This window comes from Megascapheus bottae, chromosome 7, assembly GCF_031878675.1.
Source record: "Megascapheus bottae isolate mThoBot1 chromosome 7, mThoBot2.hap1, whole genome shotgun sequence".
Lineage (NCBI taxonomy): Eukaryota > Metazoa > Chordata > Mammalia > Rodentia > Geomyidae > Megascapheus > Megascapheus bottae.
The window spans coordinates 22,093,332-22,111,737 of NC_143515.1; the positions used below are offsets into that span (position 1 = coordinate 22,093,332).

The window sequence follows — 18,406 nt, forward strand, 5'->3', positions numbered from 1 at the left end:
CAAGAATAGCCCCTACCCCATCTCACCTGCGATTTAAAGACCTCCAACTACATGGCCCCACTTTAAGGACCCAGCACCTTACAGCTAGTCCACCTCCAAGCAAAAACATTTTTCTGGAGTCATTTCATATCCTTTCAAATAACAATGTCTTTTAAATTTTTCTCTAAAATTGGTTACAGTGGTTTCAGTGGCTTGCCACAAAAGAATCCTGACTAACATGCCCTGAAGTCTTAGGACCAATTATCCTAAAATAGCGTAAGTACTGCCACAGAATGAAGACATTCCAAAAGACAGCCCCTGCTGTTCCTTAGTGATTCCACTCACTTCCTTCACTTTTCCAAAGGCCTGGAGACCCTGGCAGAGGAATACTTGTGATAGTTAATGCTTTCCTTCTATCAGCATGGAGTTTGAACTCAGAGCCTTAGGCTTGATAGACAGGTACTGTTTCACTTAAGTCACACATCCAGTTTGTCCTTAAGAGAGAGGGTATTGGTAATTTACCCCCTCTGCTCTACTATCTTAGAACTATAGTCTTCCTCCTATTTCTGCCTCCCAAGTACTTGAGATTATAAGCATGAGCTAATCTGCACAGCCAACAGTTAGTTTTGATATCAGCTTCAATGGATTGAAAAGTACCCTAGGAGACTGCGTGTTTCTATAAGGATCTTTCCAGATAGGATTGCCTAAGAGAAAAACCTTTGCTTAGTGTGGGTAGCAACATAACTTAAGTTAGAGATCCTGGTGGAATATAAGGAGGAAAAGGAAAAAGTCAACAGGACAGGCATTAGGGGTTTTTGTTTGTTTGTTTGTTTGTTTTGGTTTGGTTTGGGTTTTTTTTTTTTTTGCCAGTCCTGGGGCTTGAACTCAGGGCTTGGGCACTGTCCTTGAACTTCCTTTGCTCAAGGCTAGCACTTTAACAGTTGGGCCACAGTGCCACTTCCAGCTTTTTCTGTTTATGTGGTACTGAGGAATCAAACCTAGGGTTTCATGCATGCTAGGCAAGCCCTCTAACCACTAAGCTACATTCCCAGACTATTAAAGATTATTAACATTACATTTTATGATGTAAACTTCAAACACTTGACTGGAAATGTCACAGTGAAACCCTTCCTGTATAATTTATGTGGCTAATAAAAATATCCTTAAAAATTTTTTCTTCTCTGAAGTGGCCTTGCTTCAGCCCCTTGCTTTTCTTCACCATTGCTTTTCTTCCCCTCTCTTCTGCCAGATGTACCTAGTTGCATTTGTGTAAGTTCAGTGCTGAGTGAGGCTCTGTCCTATGTCCATCAAGCTGTTTTCCAAAGCAGATGTTCATACCTTCCCTACCTCCCCACTTCCCAGTTGAAATTTTGGTCTCTGGCCTAGTTTCAGTTCTAATTTTTGCCCACTCCTTTTACCTTCCATTCTAGAGGAACACAGCTCTCACTTGACCTCTGAAGATCAACCTTGACCTCTGTCATTTTGCAGATGGAAGAACAAGTTGACTCTCCCTGGAAACCTTATATTTTCATGCTCACTTGGGGGTGTTATATATGCAGGACTAACTTTGTAGAATATATCAGTTGAAGCAGTTCTGAGTTGATTGCAGTTGAAGCTTTCTGAGTTCTCTGAGAATATATGACTCTATGGAGTTAGTTATTGACTGAGTAGAATGCTAAAGGCAGAAAGCTTAGGAGAGAAGCAAAGATCAATGTTCCTGCTGTACCCTTGGCTTCGTGTCAGGCCCTAGAGAGGCAGTTATAACACCTGCCCTAAGGAAATCAGTCTAAAGAGGAGGCAGATAATTAAACAGGTTACTAAAATGCCTTATGGTAACTGCTGTGCTACAAGTGAGCAGGGTTCCCTGCCTCACTGGTGCTGGGCCTTATCCTAGTTAACTGAATGGGTAGAAGTAATGCTGCAATTTCCACTCAGCTTAGTTTTCTACCTATCATTGCTGTGTTAGCTCACGTGAAGGGAGAGCAAACATCTGTGTTGTTCTTCTACCACATTACTACGCCAATAGCTAACTGATGCAGTGCTGCAAATTTCATAACAGAACAAATTTTCCATCACTGGCTTCTTCTACTTGTACCATTATTTTTGTTTTGGCAGTACTTGAACTTGCTAGGCAGGTGCCCTACCACCTGAGTCATATACCCAGCTCATACCAGTACCTTATCTTTCCTTTTATACACAATGTATATGCATAATCATAAGTGTCTATTTCTCTATCGTGGTTTTAACTTTCAAAAAGGCAGGGACCACATCTGTTTCGTTCACATTTCTATTCCCATTGCATGCTCATGGCTATGTGGTATTCCCTGAATGTTATATAAATGAACAAAACTTCTAAAAGTGACATACTGAATTGAAGCCCCTTGGTACAACTACTTAAGGATAATTTTTTTATCCTACAGTTTCATAGGTAACAAGCAGAATTTTAATCCACTAGCTTACATTAATAGCTTTGGTCATACTGTGCTGGTGTGTGTGGACATAGGTATTCATTTCTCTGGGATAAATGTTCAGGAATATATAATGGGTCATAAGCATTTTAGGTAGTTACACTTTTCAAATTTTAAGAAATTCCCAGTACTATTTACATTCCTATAAATACTGTATGAATGAGTTTCTCTACACCTTCATTGCCATTTTGCAGTCATTATTTCTTATATCTGATGGGTCTGAATTTCAACCCAATGAGGAAAACTTCCAAATCACCTTATTAATCTGAAACCATCTTATACTCGAGAACACTCGCTAATTTTCCTATAGAAGAAGCCAAAAGAAGAAGAAAAGATGGAGGAAGGAGTCAAAAACTTATATTATTTATTTGTGGGAATGGCATTTCCCAAGTGAGCCATGATCATTTTTGAAAACTTCACAAAACCATGAAGAGCATGTCTACTAAATAAATGCAATAGCTAATTTAAAGCAGGAGAGTGCAAACAGTTAACAATAATTTTTCATCTTGTATTAATTTTCAGATATTGTATTAATTTTCAGATATCTTCATCATAATACCTATTACAATCCTCCACTAAAGAGGGAGGATAAAAGTTAAGCTGATCATATCAATTGGATTGGGCTCTATTTTCTGTATATATTTTTTTTCTTTTGCCAGTCCTGGGCTTGGGCTCAGGGCCTGAGCACTGTCCCTGGATTTTCTCAAGGCTAGGGCTCTACCAATAGAGCCACAGCACCAGTTCTGGCTTTTTGCTACGTATGTGGTACCAAGGAATCAAACCCGGGTCTTCGTGCATGCTAGGCAAGCACTCTACCACTAGGCCAAACTCCCGGCCCTATTTTCTGTATATTTTTAAATAGCATACTGTAGGGATATCTCCTAACCTCTGCTGTCAACATGAAGACAGAGATGCTCCCTGTTTCCTCAACATACTATTGGATCTCCCATCCCCGATAAAGTTCTTCCATCTATACCAACCACAATCTCTTCCTTTCTTTTGTGCCTTTTCTCTCTGCCCTTCTCAGGTATTCATTCATTCAACTCCAATATTTATTAAATGTTTACATTGGATTAACAATGTTCAACAATAAATATACTTATTACCTTACTCATATGTGTGTAACCCCTCTGTAATCACCTTTACAATAAAATAAAATTAAGAAAAGTTTACAACCTATTGGGCTCTTGGGATATACCAATGAACAAATAATCACAGAACTTACATATGAATGGAAGGAGACATAAACAAAACAAATATGAAAATGTAGCATTTAAGGACAAAGAAGAACAAAGCAGGAAATGAATACAAATTGACTTTAAATAAGGTAGGAAAGAGGGGTTTTGTTGGGAAGGTACTAAAGCCTTGAATGAAATGAGGGAACACATCCATGTATTATGTACCTAAATCTGTACTGAAATCCCAACCCCCAATATCTCAGAGTGTACCTGGAGACAGATCTTTAAAGAGGTAAATCCATCTAATGAAGCCATAGTGTGGAACCCTAATCCAATGACTAGTAGACTCATAACAATACAAAGAGATACCAAAGGATGCAGGCATGTAGAGGGATGCTCAGATGAAGAGGCGAAAGGGTGTCTCCCTATAAGCCAAGGAATGGCCTCAGAAGATCTGTCAGAAGAACCCAGTCCTGTTGGCCTTGGGACTTGCACCCCCCCCCCAGAACTGTGAGAAAATAAATTTGCTCTGTGACATTGAATCTAGAAATCCTAGTAAATTAATATACTGGGCAAGTTTCAGGACTTTGGCTTTATCCTGAGGGAAGTGAGGGACCATTTGAGGATGATCTCTTACTTTATGGGGAAAAGGGGAGACAGTGGGGGAAAAAGCACTTCACAAAGGAAAGACTAAGTTCTTGAGTCAAATACAGTTACAATGAAGATTGAGAACTGTTCTTTGAATTTAGTAAAAAGGGCCCTCAGGAAAGGCAGTTTGGGTGGAGGGGACAAATGCTGAGACAGGAGAAAGGGAAATGAAAACAAGAAGTTTAGAGTTTTGCTGTATAAAAGAACAAAGAAAAGTGGTAAGGGCTAGAGGGAAAGTAAATTTTTTTTTGGGGGGGGGAGGTGGTGGAAGAAAATGGAGCACGATGACATGTCGCTGTAGAATAATGTAGGTATGTCACAAAATGCCAACATCTTAAAAGAAAAATCTCCATGGGGTTGTGATAAGTCTCTTCTTGTTTCTATTATAAATACATGACTGAAGATGCATTTTTTTTTTTTTTTGCCAGTCCTGAGCTTGAGCTCATGACCTGAGCACTGTCCTTGGACTTTCTTAAGGCTAGAGCTCTACCACTTGAGCCTCAGCACCACTTCCGGCTTTTTTCTATGTATGTGGTACAGAGGAATCGAACCTGGGTCTTCATGCATGCTAGGCAAGCACTTTAACCACTAGGCCAAACTCCCGGCCGCATTTTTTTTTTTTTTTTACCATTTTACTAAGCTGCTCAAAAATCTTCACGGGTGCTATTGTAAATTCAAATGCCTTAGCTAAATTCCCACGGCATCTCCACTTTAGCTGTTCGTAAGTTCAACTCTCTTCAGCATGGCCTGGCAAAGCATAACAGATCAGAGTCAGAAGACCTGAATTAAAGTTATTCTTCTGAGACTAACTTGTGTCCATGGACAAATTACACACATGCACCACTCCCGTCTCCTTCCCTTTTATAACGAGGCACGATGCCTATCGGATACACTAGATTATCTCTATATAGATTGTTGCTTTCACAAGCTGTATTTCCTAACCTTGACCTGGCCACTTAACCCACCTTATCCCTTTCATCTTAGTGCAGTCCTAGTAAGGACCACACAACTTGTACCGTCACTTTTCTTCTCTTTCTGCTTCCTTTTGCCTTTCTAAAGACTCAGCTTTAGAAGAGCCACGGCATCAGTCTCTTTAAGGTCGGCCACCTCCCGGCCACTAGGGACTCGCCTCCCACTCTTCCTCTCACTGGGGACCAGTCCGCTTCACAGTCAGAATCCGCCACGTATTAAGTACAGCTTCCAACCAATCAAGAAGCAGTGGTCTCCGAGATTTGAGTGACATCCACTTCCACCAATGATCTTCAAGCCTCCTCTTGCGCCCTCTTCTGAGGGGGGCGGAGCCAACCACGGGGATAGCCAATCCGTTCCAGTACACTTGTTCCGGGAACTGTAGGGCCGCCCCAACAGCTCACAAGACTCTGGGGAGGGTCATTTCTCATTGGTTACTGCATCCGGAAGAGGGCCAGGCTTAGACGGGACGAAACTACGATTTGATTGGTAGGCGTGATGTTGACAACTGGGAGCAGCCCGCCTTCTCCAGAGTGGCAGGACCAATAGCCAATAGGAGAGCAGAGTCCCGGCACGTCTGCTCAATGGGCGATGTCCGCGGGAGGCTGTCACTCAGGTGGCCGTGGCAGTGGCACAGCCCGGGCTAGGACGTGGCTGAGGGAACGCATCCGGCTGTTGCTGCGGTCTGCGAGGCGGCGGGGTCACTAGTGCTTCTTCGCTGTGTGGTCTGGGGATCTCGGAGCGGCGGGAGAGGCCGGTGGCGGCTGCGTCTCCATGCCTGCGTGCTGGGCAGGCCGCTGATGGAGCGCGCCACCCGCCCGGGGCCGCTGGCGCGGGCGCTGCTCCTGATACAGCTGGTGCTGGGGCTGGTGGCCGGGAGCGTCGCCGCGGGGCGCGCCCGCAGCCTCCCCGCGCCCGCGCCGGACGCGGCGTTTGGCCTGGGCGCTGCGGCTGCCCCCACCTCAGCGGCGCGAGCGCCGGCCCCGGGGACCGTGGCCACGGCCGAAGTGACCGTCGAGGACGCCGAGGTGCTGCCGGCCGCCACGGGCCAGCCTGAGTCGCGGGGATCGGAGCCCGACGACGACGCGGAGCTGCGGCCGCGCGGCAGGTGAGGGGTCGCGGGACCCGGGCGCACCTGGTTTTACGCGGGAGAGCCGGGAAGGGTCGGGGCTCCCTCCGGCGACCTCCCTCGCGGCGTCCTCCCGCAGGGCAGCGGGACTTGGAGACCAGGAGGGGATTTATCGGCTACGCCCTCTCGGAGACGGGCTGGGGAAGGACTCTTGGAGAACTGAGGGCTGAGGTTGCAGAGAAACGTCACTTTTCTTCCGTCTCCTCGGTGTCGGGCTTCATTCACCCTTCACGAGACCTTACCCTGGTCCTCCCCCCCCCCCCCCATGCCTATGCTGTTGTGACAGCTGTCTTGGGAAAGATGTCTAGATTTTCCTTCCAATACGTCTGAGTAGTGCACCGGGGCCAGCAGTGGGATCGGAGGAACACCTGCATCACAGACTCACCAGATGATGCTGGTTAAATGTAGTTTACTAGGCTCCACCCTGTTTTTGTGTTGTTTTTTTTTTAAACCAAATCAGACAGGATTTGGATCAAAAGCCGGCAATCTGCGTGTTTAACAAGTACTAGGGTTGTGGTGGGGTGGGGTGGGATCAATTCTTGAACACACTGAAATTTAAGAGCTGTGATTAGGTTCTTGAATACTGGCAGTTCTTTGATATTTAAGGAGTTTACTATGTAAACATTTACTATAGGTTTGTTTTGGTTGAGTTTCTTAGTCCTCTTAGACATATTACTTCGAGGTACATGTGTTGAAGCACTTTCCGGATGCAAATGTGACAGATGTTAACGGTAAACTATTTTTCAGACAGCCAGTCTCAGCACAGCTTGGAGAATGTGATTTGCTCTATGGAATGATAAAAGAAACATTAAGTAAATTAGGTCCAGGGGGGCTGGAAGTCTGGGTTTTGTTTGTTTTTGCCAGTGGTAGGGCTTGAACTCAGGACCTGGGCCCTTGTGTGTTCAAGGCTAGTGCTCTACCTCTTGAGCCACAGAGCCACTTCCTGCTTTTTCTGAGTATGTGGTACTGAGGAAACAAACCCAGGGCTTCATGCATTTTAGCAAGCACTCTAACCATTAAGCCACATTCCCAGCCCCTAGGATGTATTTTTAAACTTACAGTGCAAAAACTTCCAGATTCTAACAAGTTAGATTTAATTTTTAACTAAGTATCAGAGCCTTTCAGTTTACCTGGAGACTGCTGTAAACATGTTAAGTACTAACATTCTCTGGGTAATGTCTGAATGTTCATGTACACTTTTTTTAAAGTAGCTAATATGTAACCAAGTTTTCTTCCCTTTGTTAAGGAATCACTTGACTGGGAGGGTGCTTTTGTTTATTTTAAAGAAACTTTAGGGTCAGTTGCTCAAAGTAAATTACATGAAATAGAGCCTTGAACTGAAGAGTGCAGGGACAGTGCTCAGGCCCAGAGTTCAAGCCCCCCAAAAAAGAGGCTGTGGCAGAATGAATTAGTCCTTGAAAGGTAGGTAGAATTCTAAAAAAGTAGGTAGAATTCTGATAGGCATTAGACTTCTTGAAGCAGCAAGAGACACAACAGCTGGAAATTATTTTAAATAACATTTGTCTCTGTGTATATCTGTGGTGTGTGGGTGTGTGTCTGTCTGTCTGTGTGCATGATATGGTCTGGGTATATATAAGAGATGCAGATATGTATGCTAGGTAAGAAGAGGCTAGAAAAATAGACCAGAGCTCTGTGTGTGTGTGTGTGTGTGTGTGTGTGTGTGTGTGTATTCATTCATATTCTTTCAGTAGTAACATTGTAATCAATCACTTGGGGATGTATTAGATCTTCAGAATTAGGTACCATTCCATATCCACTGATAGAGTATCTGCATTCTATCAAGATTGCCATGTAATTCACATGCACATTCATTTAAGAAATGTTATGTAGCCCATCTTGACTATCAGACCTGATCAAAGCTATGTGACAGCGTGTGCTAGAAACTTGGGATAAGAATGCCGAAAGGGGGCCAAGAGCATGGACTACTGGTAGCATGCTTCCTAGTATGCATGAAGTCCTGGGTTTGATTCGCCGGAACCATACACAGAAAAAGCTGGAAGTGGCACAGTGGCTCAAGTGGCAGAGTGCTAGCTTTGAGCAAAAAATGTCCAAGGACAGTATCCTGAGTTCAAGCCTCAGGACTGGAAAAAAAGAATGCCAAAAGGGAAGCATAAGAGCAGTTCAGTTTTATACAATATGAAACAGGACAGATCTGAGAAATATTTCAGGCAAACTCAGTTCCCGCAAATGAGTTGATTTCTCTTTAGTACCTCTGTCAAATTGACACTGAATGGCCTACAGGTGACAGCACAGGTAGGAAGATCAAGAAGTTTAGGGGAGCAAGGAAGAAAGGGTACGAAGTTGATGTTGGGCCTGATTACCTGGAAGTACACATCGGTAATTCAGAGAGAGAGAGATCTGCTAGAAGGCGAAATGGGTGAGTGTGGCTGGAGGGAGGTCTGGGGAAATAGTTGAAGGTGAGGCAAAAAAGGCATCAATGAGAAGACCTCAGGGAATTCCTTATCTTTTAAGGACATTCGCACCAACATTAGAAACAGAAGATACTGGCTAGGTTGGAGGTAGAAGAAGACTGGAGGGCTGGGAATGTGGCAGAAAGAAATATCCGATGGTGAGCACAATTAAATAAGTATTTTAATAGAGCTGCAGAGATAGTATACAAATTACCAAAGGTTAAACAATCAATCCTCTATCCCACCCCTCCTTTCTTCACTGATAGGAGGCAATTTTTAAGACAGGGACCACCTCTGTGAGGAGGAGCAGATTAAAAATGAAAGGAATAGGCAAAAAGATGAAGGTAGTTGGAGAAGGCCTACGTGGCCAGCTGTCTGCCTGGAAGTATGACGTTATGGGAGTATAAAACCTTGGGTGAGGAATTTGATAGTCAGCAAATGATAAAAGGTAAATGTGCAAAGTTTATAAAATTATTTTTGAAGGACTCTTTAAAAACAAATTAAAACCCAGAAAATAACAGTCCCATAATAATAGACCAGTATCCTGTTTATTTCAAGAATTGGGGAAACCGATTTGAATTAACCAAGCGTTTCTTACAAACAGCTGTGTAGAGCTAAGGTACATGCAAAACTCTTAAAAAGGGTGGTGGGGAATTCAGACCTACCTTTTTACACATTGCCTTTTGATGCTCAAGAAGTTAAGATAGGACTCTCCAGTTCATTCCTTTAGCAGTATTTCTTGCTCTTGAACAGAGTATGGTGAAGCACGCTTATAATTCCAGTTCCAGCACTAGGGAAGCTGAGAGAGGAAAATTCAGGTTCAAGACCAGTGTAGACTATTGCAAGTGTGAGACCAATCCCACCAAAGGTAGATGTGAAGCCTTTGTTTCCAACACAAAATCAAAACAAAAGGGCTAGGGGTATACCTCAAGTGATAGAATGCTTTCCTAGCATGCATAAACCCCTAGGTTCAATCCCTAAACTGCTATATTAATAAATCAGTCAATCAGTGGAATTTCTTGTGGTTCATTGGATTCATTCAGAGTGCTCAATGAATTTCAAGCATGTGATTGAATAGCTTTTTTTTTTTTGTCAAAAGAGTAGCTAAATAAATTTGCTTTTCTAGTTGCAAACTTGTGTTAAACATTACCCTTAGTTGAAATTTAAATATGACACCTACTGCAGAAAGTTTGGAAGAAAGCTTTCATCTCACTCTGTTTTCTAGGCACTGGCACAATTCATGTTAGCAGTTTTCTAGCTTCAACACAAATAGCGAATTGCAAAATAATACTTGGGGTTCACATAGTGAGCTTGGTATGTCATGTTAAAGACATTCTTACAACCTCTGAAATTGTTTTAAAAAAAAAAGACATGCATTTGCATTCCTTTGTCCACAGTCTCTAATTCTTCTCTAACACACATATCACTAAATTTGACAGTATTCTGATGTGTCTTCAATCTGTTAACTGAATTTTTGGATTAAGTGAGACAACATGAGAATGCCTTGCAAATGTGAATAATTTAATTCCTCTCCTTTTTTTTTTCCTCTGTCCTTTCACAAATGGAAATTATGAGAAACAAAGATAGAGAAATAGACCAAGATGTGGCCTAGTGGTCGAGTGCTTGTCTAGCATGCATGAAGCCCTGGATTTGATTCTTCAGTACTACATACACAGAAAAAGTGGTGCTGTGGCTCAAGCACTAGCTTTGAGAAAGCTCAGGGGCAGTGCCCAGGCCTTTAGTTCAAGCCCCAGGACTGGCAGAAAAAAAGGTAGAGAAATCACCAGACTCCTTAGAATTTCAAGTTTATAATTAGGTATTTGTTGTTTTTTATTTGCTAGGAGCCCTGAATAACATAACATCACAGAACATAATGTTGAGGAGTTAATCTATTCAAGTTAATCAGGTTAAATCACATTTAAAGAAAAATTTACACATAATTTTCAAAAGAAGTTTGTAAGCAAAAATAAGCATACGTTGGGCCAATAGTAGACTATCTCCCTGTCTACCATTGTCTTTAATTGATGCCTAGACTCTCTATATATGACAGGAACTAGACCTCTGTTTATTTGGTGTCAGCTCAGTGTGCTATTAGGTTTTACAGAAAGACCTGTCATGGCTCTTCTGTTCCCTAAATATTGCCTGGAAACTCCACCTGCCTATTTTTTCTTTCTTTCTTTTTTTTTTTTTTTTTGCCAGTCCTGGGCTTGGGCTCAGGGCCTGAGTACTGTCCCTGGATTTTCTCAAGGCTAGGGCTCTACCACTTGAGCCACAGCACCACTTCTGGCTTTTTTCTATGTATGTGGTACCGAGGAATCGAACCCAGGTCTTCGTGCATGCTAGGCAAGCACTCTACCACTAGGCCAAACTCCTGGCCCCGTCTTTCTTTTCTTTTCTTTTCTTTCTTTCTTTCTTTCTTTCTTTCTTTCTTTCTTTCTTTCTTTCTTTTTAAATAAGAGAGGACCTGCTCAAACATGTTGATTATAAATTATTTTAAAACACGGAAAGGACTATATGAATATAGCTCAGTGGTAAGCCATGTTCTTACTATGAAGAGGCTATAGGGTTCAGTCCTGAAAATTTCTCTGCAACATCCCCCCCCCAAAAAAAATTAGAAAACTTGTAAATTACAGAGCTTAATGTGAAGAGAGCAGATGAAATCTGAGTTCTCAAAAATCATGTTTTGTTTATAAATAATTATAAGGATTAAATTTTTTTTTACAGAATAAATTAGAAGTGCTTCCATTTTGTTGTTGTTGTTTTGTATTTTGGGACAGGTTCTCTCTATGTAATGCAGACTAGCTTCAAATTCACTTTGTAGGCTAGACTGTTCTGGAACTCAGTCTTCCTGCTTCAGCCTCTCTAGTGCTGGGATTATTATGCCCCCCCCCAAATGTTTTAATCTGGCTGGGAATGTGACTTAGTGGTAGAGTGCTTGTCTAGCATGCATGAAGCACTGGGTCTGATTTCCTCAGTACCACGACAACAGGAAAGGCTGGAAGCAGCTCAGGGACAGTGCCAAGGCACTGAGTTCAAGCCCCAGGACTGGTTTAAAAAAAAAAAAAAAAGGTTTAACTCTAATAGGAAAAAGGGATAGGTCATACTCATGTGATCCTATAAAATTGAAAAATTAGATGTTTCTTCAAAATCTAGTTGATATCTCACAGTGATTTTTTAAGTACAGTTGGGCAGTTTGGGCACTATTATTAGTTTAAATTAGATTTGAGGCATGTCATGGCTTGTATGTTTAAATATAGGAGTTTGTTTTGAAATTTACTTGATAAGTGAGGATTAGGAAGTAAAGTCTAATTAGTACTAGTTTGTTTTAAAATGAAAACATGCTTCCTTCAGTGGAATCACATGTTTGAGTAGAGGATTCTACACCATTAGACATACACAGACACACACACAGACACAGACACAGACACAGACACACACACACACACATGCACCATGCACATTGTCTCTTCTTCCCTTTCCTTCTCCCCTTCCCTCCTCTCTCTCTCACACACACACATACATACATACATACATACTTTAAGCACTGTAAAGTGTTTATCCCCCAAGTAAAGAAACGTGAATTTTTTAAACAGCCATTAAATATACAAAGTATTTAGTTTACATGATATTCTCTAATTCTGTTTCACATGGGACATTTCTACAGCTTATGAACCTTCTTTAAAATTATTTTATGAAGAGATTTAGCATATAATTATTAGAATTCAATAAGTAGGTAGGTGTTCTGGGTGACTAAAGTCAGAGCAAACAGTTCTGTAAACATGACATATCTGTGTGGCATATTGTCATTTCTGCTAAATTAAGAGCATCATCAGCAATTATAAAATAATTGACACTTTGATGAGATTTCTGAGTGGAATTAAATGCTTCATAGTATATTAATATAGTCACTTAGGCAAACTTACAAGTGTTACGAATCACCCACTCCTATTCCCATTCTCATTTAGTACTTTCCTGGTACATGATCTTAGGCAAGTTATATATCTGACTTTCGGGCCCCTTATTTCCTCCAGAAATGCTGCCTGAAGTTGTTCCTTTGATTCTTGAATAAGTTTTTTGTCATCTTGTTCATGGAAACCTCAAAATAGAACAACCATGGGGAGATACATGGCCTTACATTCTGCTTGTTTTTCGTTTCTCTATTTGTTCTGATGCCTGTCTTAGGTTGCTGCATTCAACCTGAAGATTTTATTCTTCAGCAATATCTATTTGATGCTTTTCTCAGTCTACAACAGTGAGCACTTCTCTCTCAGAATGGGATTAGTTAATTTTAAAAAATGGTTTAGCTTTATCATCTCAGTAGTGCTGCTCAAGTCCCAAGCATAAGCACAGGGGCATTTCCCTTCTCTAGGTATGCTGTGGGAAGGGCTAGCATTAAACCTAACCATAGTGAATACTCTTAGCTTGTAGTTGCTAGCATATCCCACAACCTTGCTTGTAACACAGGAGAGGATAAAGGAAATTGTTCTTTTTGAGGGATGATATTTGGGTTTGAACTCAGGACCTCTTGTATGCTAAGCTGTTGATATAGAACTTGAGTCGTACTTCCAACCCTGCCTTTTGTTGGTTTTTGATGAGGTCTAACATGAGTTTAACATGATTTACTTACATTGTTTTGTTTTGACTGAAGTTTTTTTTCTTCTTTCTTCAGGCACTTATTTGTAATGAATAATTATTGAACAAAAAAATCAAACATTTCTATTAGTGGGACTAAAAGAGGAATGAGGAAATAATTGACTCAGGTCTTAACTCTTAAACTATAACTTGATTATATTCTGTTGTTTTTATTTGTAAAGCAGCATTTGTAAGGTATATATTTTATACTTTTCATTATACATGGTATGTCCTTCATTATAAAGTAATTTATAGTTTTGGTTTTTTGGTCAGTCATGGGGCTTGAACTCTGGGCCTGGGCACTGTCCCTGAGTTCTTCAGCTCAAGGCTACTACCCTACCACTTGAGCCACAGTGCCACTTCCAGTTTTCTAGTAGTTAATTGGAGATAAGAGTTTCATCGGTGTTTAGTGCCTGGTCTGGCTTAGAACTTTGATCCTCAGATCTCAGCCTCCTGCGTAGCTAGGATTACAGGTGTGAGCCACTACACCCAGCTTAATTTATAGTTTTGTAAGGAAGTATTTATTAAGAAAATCTTTTTATCCAGCTCCCATTAGAGTTTTTTAGTAATCAGGTCAGTGGTGGTGTTCTGACAGACACCTGCAATTCCAGCACGGTGACAGCTGAAGTAGAGGGTCACTGAGCTCAGGAATTCAAGAATGGACTAGGCCAGAGAACAACAGGGAGAATTCTCAAAGCATGTGAGGAGTTGGGGAGAGAGGCTAGGGGAGAAGGGACCAGGGAGAAAGGGAAGGAAAGAGGGAGAGAAAGGGTATAGAGAAGAATCAGGTTATTCCCTCCCTCCCTCTCCCTCTCCCTCTCCTTCTCCTTCTCCTTCTCCTTCTCCTTCTTCTCCTTCTCCCTCTCCCTCTCCCTCTCCCTCTCCCTCTCCCTCTCCCTCTCCCTCTCCCTCCCCCTCTCCCTCCCCCTCTCCCTCCCCCTCCCTCCCTCCCTCCCTCCCTCTCTCTCCCTCCCTCCCTCTCTCTCTCTCTCTCTCTCTCTCTCTCTCTCTCTCTCTCTCTCTCTCTCTCTCTCTCTCTCTCTCTCTCTCTCTCTCTCTCTCTCTCTCTGTTTTGTTTGTCATCTAAAAATAGATGGCAAAGTCTTTTCTTTTTATTTCCACAACTTGCACTGATTTATCATGTGATAAATTCAAGTGAATTGTTCTATAATTTGGAGATTATCAATTTTATATTCTTAGTTTTTTGTGGTGGAGGAGGTAAGGCTGTTTCACTTTTATTACAGTCTTGCCATATAACCCATGCTGGCCTTGAACTCTAACCTTCCCGCCTCAGCCTCCCGAGTGCTACAATTATAGGCAAGCACTCAGCACGTTGTTTGAAAGATTTCAGCTGGGATTATTTAAACTGATTTTCTTGCTAATTATGGGTTTACTTTGAATTTATATACATTGTACATCAAGTGTAACAGAAGAGATAAAGTAAATCCTAACTAGGAACATAACTATATACCTTTGGAATTTGCTAGTCTTTAAGAAAATATACTTCATGAATTCCAAGAATCTTCATTTTTTTTTTCCAGCCCTGGGGCTTGAACTCAGGGCCTTGTCACTGTCCTTGGGCTGCTCAAGGTTAGCACTGTATCACTTGAGCCACAGCGCCACTTCTGACTTTTTCTGTATATGTGGTACCAAGAAATCAAACCCAGCATAGATAGAATTTTGGGAGTTATTATCATATAAATGTATTTAAAGCTATGAGACTAGATGGGATCACAAGGAAAAGGAGGGGTTGCACCATAAGTAGAGACTTTTTTCCCCTTGATTTTCTATGCATGTGGTACTGAGGAATCAAACTCAGGTCTTCATGCATGCGAGGCAGATACTCTACCAGTAGGCCAAACTCCCAGCCTAGGCAGAGACTATTTTGAGAGAAGAAAGGTGAAGGGTATCCAGATAAAAGAACTGTGAATTAATTGAATTTAAAAAAAGGGGGGGAGGAGGGGAATGGGTGGGGAAGGAAAAGAAGGAGAGCAGGATGAACTAGAAGCCTTATAAAGAGTGTTTTATGGAGTACAGATGTACCCAGTCAAGTACTGCTGATAGGCAAGTGAACTAAGACCTGAGCTTTGACCCTCAGGAACTGTCACTGTGAAGGTCCTTAGCAATTCCAACAGAACTGTTTCAGTAGAGTGATAGGGGACAGTTCAGATAAAAGAGGAGAGGATTGGAGACATGTAGAAACCTTTTATTTATTTTTTTTATTTTGCCAGTCCTGGGCTTGAGCTCAGGGCCTGAGCACTGTCCTTGGATTTTCTCAAGGCTAGAGCTCTACCACTTGAGCCTCAGCACCACTTCTGGCTTTTTTCTATGTATGTGGTACCAAGGAATCGAACCCAGGTCTTCATGCATGCTAGGCAAGCACTTTAACCACTAGGCCAAACTCCCGGCCCGAAACCTTTTAAAGATGGTTGGTTTTGTTTTTGTTTTTTGCAGAGAAGCAAGTTTAGAAAATGGAGGCAGGAGAGGAGTTTGTTTTGTTTAATCTAGGTTTTTTGTTTTTTATTACTGGGTTATTTGTTGTTTCTTTCCTTTTCTTTTGCTGGTCCTGAGGCTGGAACTCAGGACCTCAGTGCTTTTTTGCTCAAGGCTAGCAGTCTACATCTTTTTTTTTCTTTTTTACCAGTCCTGGGAACTGAACTCAGGGCCTGAGCACTGTCCTTGGGCATTCTCAAGGCTAGAGCCCTTCCACTTGAGCAACATCACCACTTCCAGCTTTTTCTATATATGTGGTACCTAGGAATCGAACCCTGGTCTTCGTGCATGCTAGGCAAGCACTCTACCACTAGGCCAAACTCCCAGCCCCTAGCAGTCTGCATCTTGAGCTACAGCTCTACTTCAAGCTTTTTTTTTTTTTTCTTAATTGAAGATGATAGTGTCACAGACTTTCCTGCTCAAGCTGGCTTCAAACCCTGACTCTCAGATCTCAGCCTCCTGAGTAGCTAGGATTATAAGGCATGAGCCATTGGTGCCCTGTTTTTGTTCTTGTTTTAACAAGGACATAGTTTGTAGCCCAGTCTAGCTTCAAACTCATAATTTTCCTGCCTGAGTCTACCAAGTACCGAAATTACAGATATGCACACTTCGCCCAATTGGTTTTTTAAATTTTTTTTAATTAAAAAAATTATTTTTTATTGTCGGGGTAATATATAAAGGGGTTACAGTTACATTCACCAGGTAGTAGGTGCATTACTTCTCACACATTGATACCCCTTCTCATGTTTTTGTCCCCATTTCCCTCTCTCACCCCTCCCAATCATCTTGTTTTCCCCCTTTCCCTTTCCTATTTCAAATAAACAAATAAACATAAACAATATAGCAGGTAACAGTCAGATACAGTAACAATATGAGATTAACCAAAGGACAGAAAAAGAGAAGAGAAATAACATAGTACATTCATACACGATAAAGCTCGTTTCCATATCCTAGAGATTGTTTCATTTTTGGTTTGGTTTTTAAGTTGAGGAAAGTGGTAGCAAATGTGAATGCTGTTTTTTTTTATTCAAATTGCTATAACAATACCATACATTAGGAGCCTTAAAAACAAGAAATATGTATTTCCCACAGTTCCAGAGGCTAGAAAGCAAAGATCAAGGCACCAGCTGATTTATGTTTGGTGAGGGCCCACTTCTCACAGGTAGCATGTCTGTCTGTGTCCTCAGGTGATGGAAAAGTAAAGAACTTTCTGTATTGTCTTATCCCCCCCTCCATTTTTTACAGTACTATGTTTGAACTCCAGGCTTTGGGTTTGTTAGGCAAGTACTATACCATCTCAGCTAGAACTCCAGTCCTTTTTTCTTAAAAAAAAAAAATGTGCTGCTCCTGGGTCTTGAATTCAGAGCCTGGGAGCTATCTCAGGCTAGTACTCTACCACTTAAGCAACAGCAGCTCTTCCTGTCTTTTTGGTAATTAATTGGAGATAAATGTCTCATAGACTTCCCTGCCAGGGGTTGGCTTTGAACTATGATCCTCATATGTCAGCCTCCTGAATAGCTAAGATTACAAGCATAAGCCACTAGCACCCAGCCCTCCCACCCTTTTCACTTTGGTTTTTCAGATAGAATCTCTATCTGTACATTTTGACTCTGCTGGCCTTGGACAACAATCCTCCCACCTAGCTGTGATTACAGATGGACACCATCACATTCATCTGGCTAGGTCATGATACTACTATCATGAGGGATTTACCTTCCCAACATCCAGCCTCATAATTCTGTTACCTCGGAGGCATGACATTGAATCTATAGGAAATAGTGCTAGGAATATTTTAGGCAGGAGGATAGCTGATGATGTGGGAACAAGAAGAGACATTTGCAGGAATGGTTCTTCATATGTACATGAAGGAGAGAGAGTTCTATTGCTTCAGCACAAGTGTTGGTAGTGGATGAGACTATGGGACAGTTCACCAGCACTCACAAGAGAGAGAAGAGTTCAACTGCTGGTAAGTGGGTAGATGTGATGGAAAGCAAGTGCTTATGATTGTTTCTGTTTTCCCCAGTGAAATGGGATGCATAGTTACTGTGATTTGAGAGCTTGGAGGAGCTAGTATCACAAGTTTGAGGAGAGAGGAGCAATGCACTTTACTAACCTGGTCCACTGGTTGGAATTGTTGAGCATCACTGGTAACCTTTTCATGGTTAGTGGTTATGGGTAAAATTAGACCAGTCAGCAGTTACATTTTTCTTCAGCTACATTGATGAAGGAATGAGATAATGGAGAAAAATCTGAGCACGGTTGTTGTTCCACTATTCAAGTGTGACATGTAAGAAAGAGGGCAGGAAGTTGGGGGTGTGCACAGGGTAGTGCTTATTATGAAGAGCTTTGCTCTTAACATTGGATAACCAAGAAATGAAGCTGAGTGCCAGTGGCTCAAGCCTATAATTGTGGCTACTCGGGAGACTTGAGATCTGAGGATTGCAGTTCAAAGCCAGCCTGGGCAGAAAAATCCATGAG

General features: G+C 41.8%; 1 protein-coding gene across 1 annotated transcript in view; it reads left to right on the plus strand.

The window, feature by feature from the left end:
* The first annotated feature begins 5,897 nt into the window (after nucleotides 1–5,897).
* Eif2ak3 (eukaryotic translation initiation factor 2 alpha kinase 3) overlaps nucleotides 5,898–18,406 on the plus strand; it is a 68,853-nt gene continuing 56,344 nt past the window's right edge. Inside the window, exon 1 of the mRNA XM_090336524.1 lies at nucleotides 5,898–6,350. Coding sequence (XP_090192650.1) covers nucleotides 6,043–6,350 — 308 coding nt within the window. The 5' untranslated portion in view covers nucleotides 5,898–6,042. The remainder of the gene's footprint in view (nucleotides 6,351–18,406) is intronic.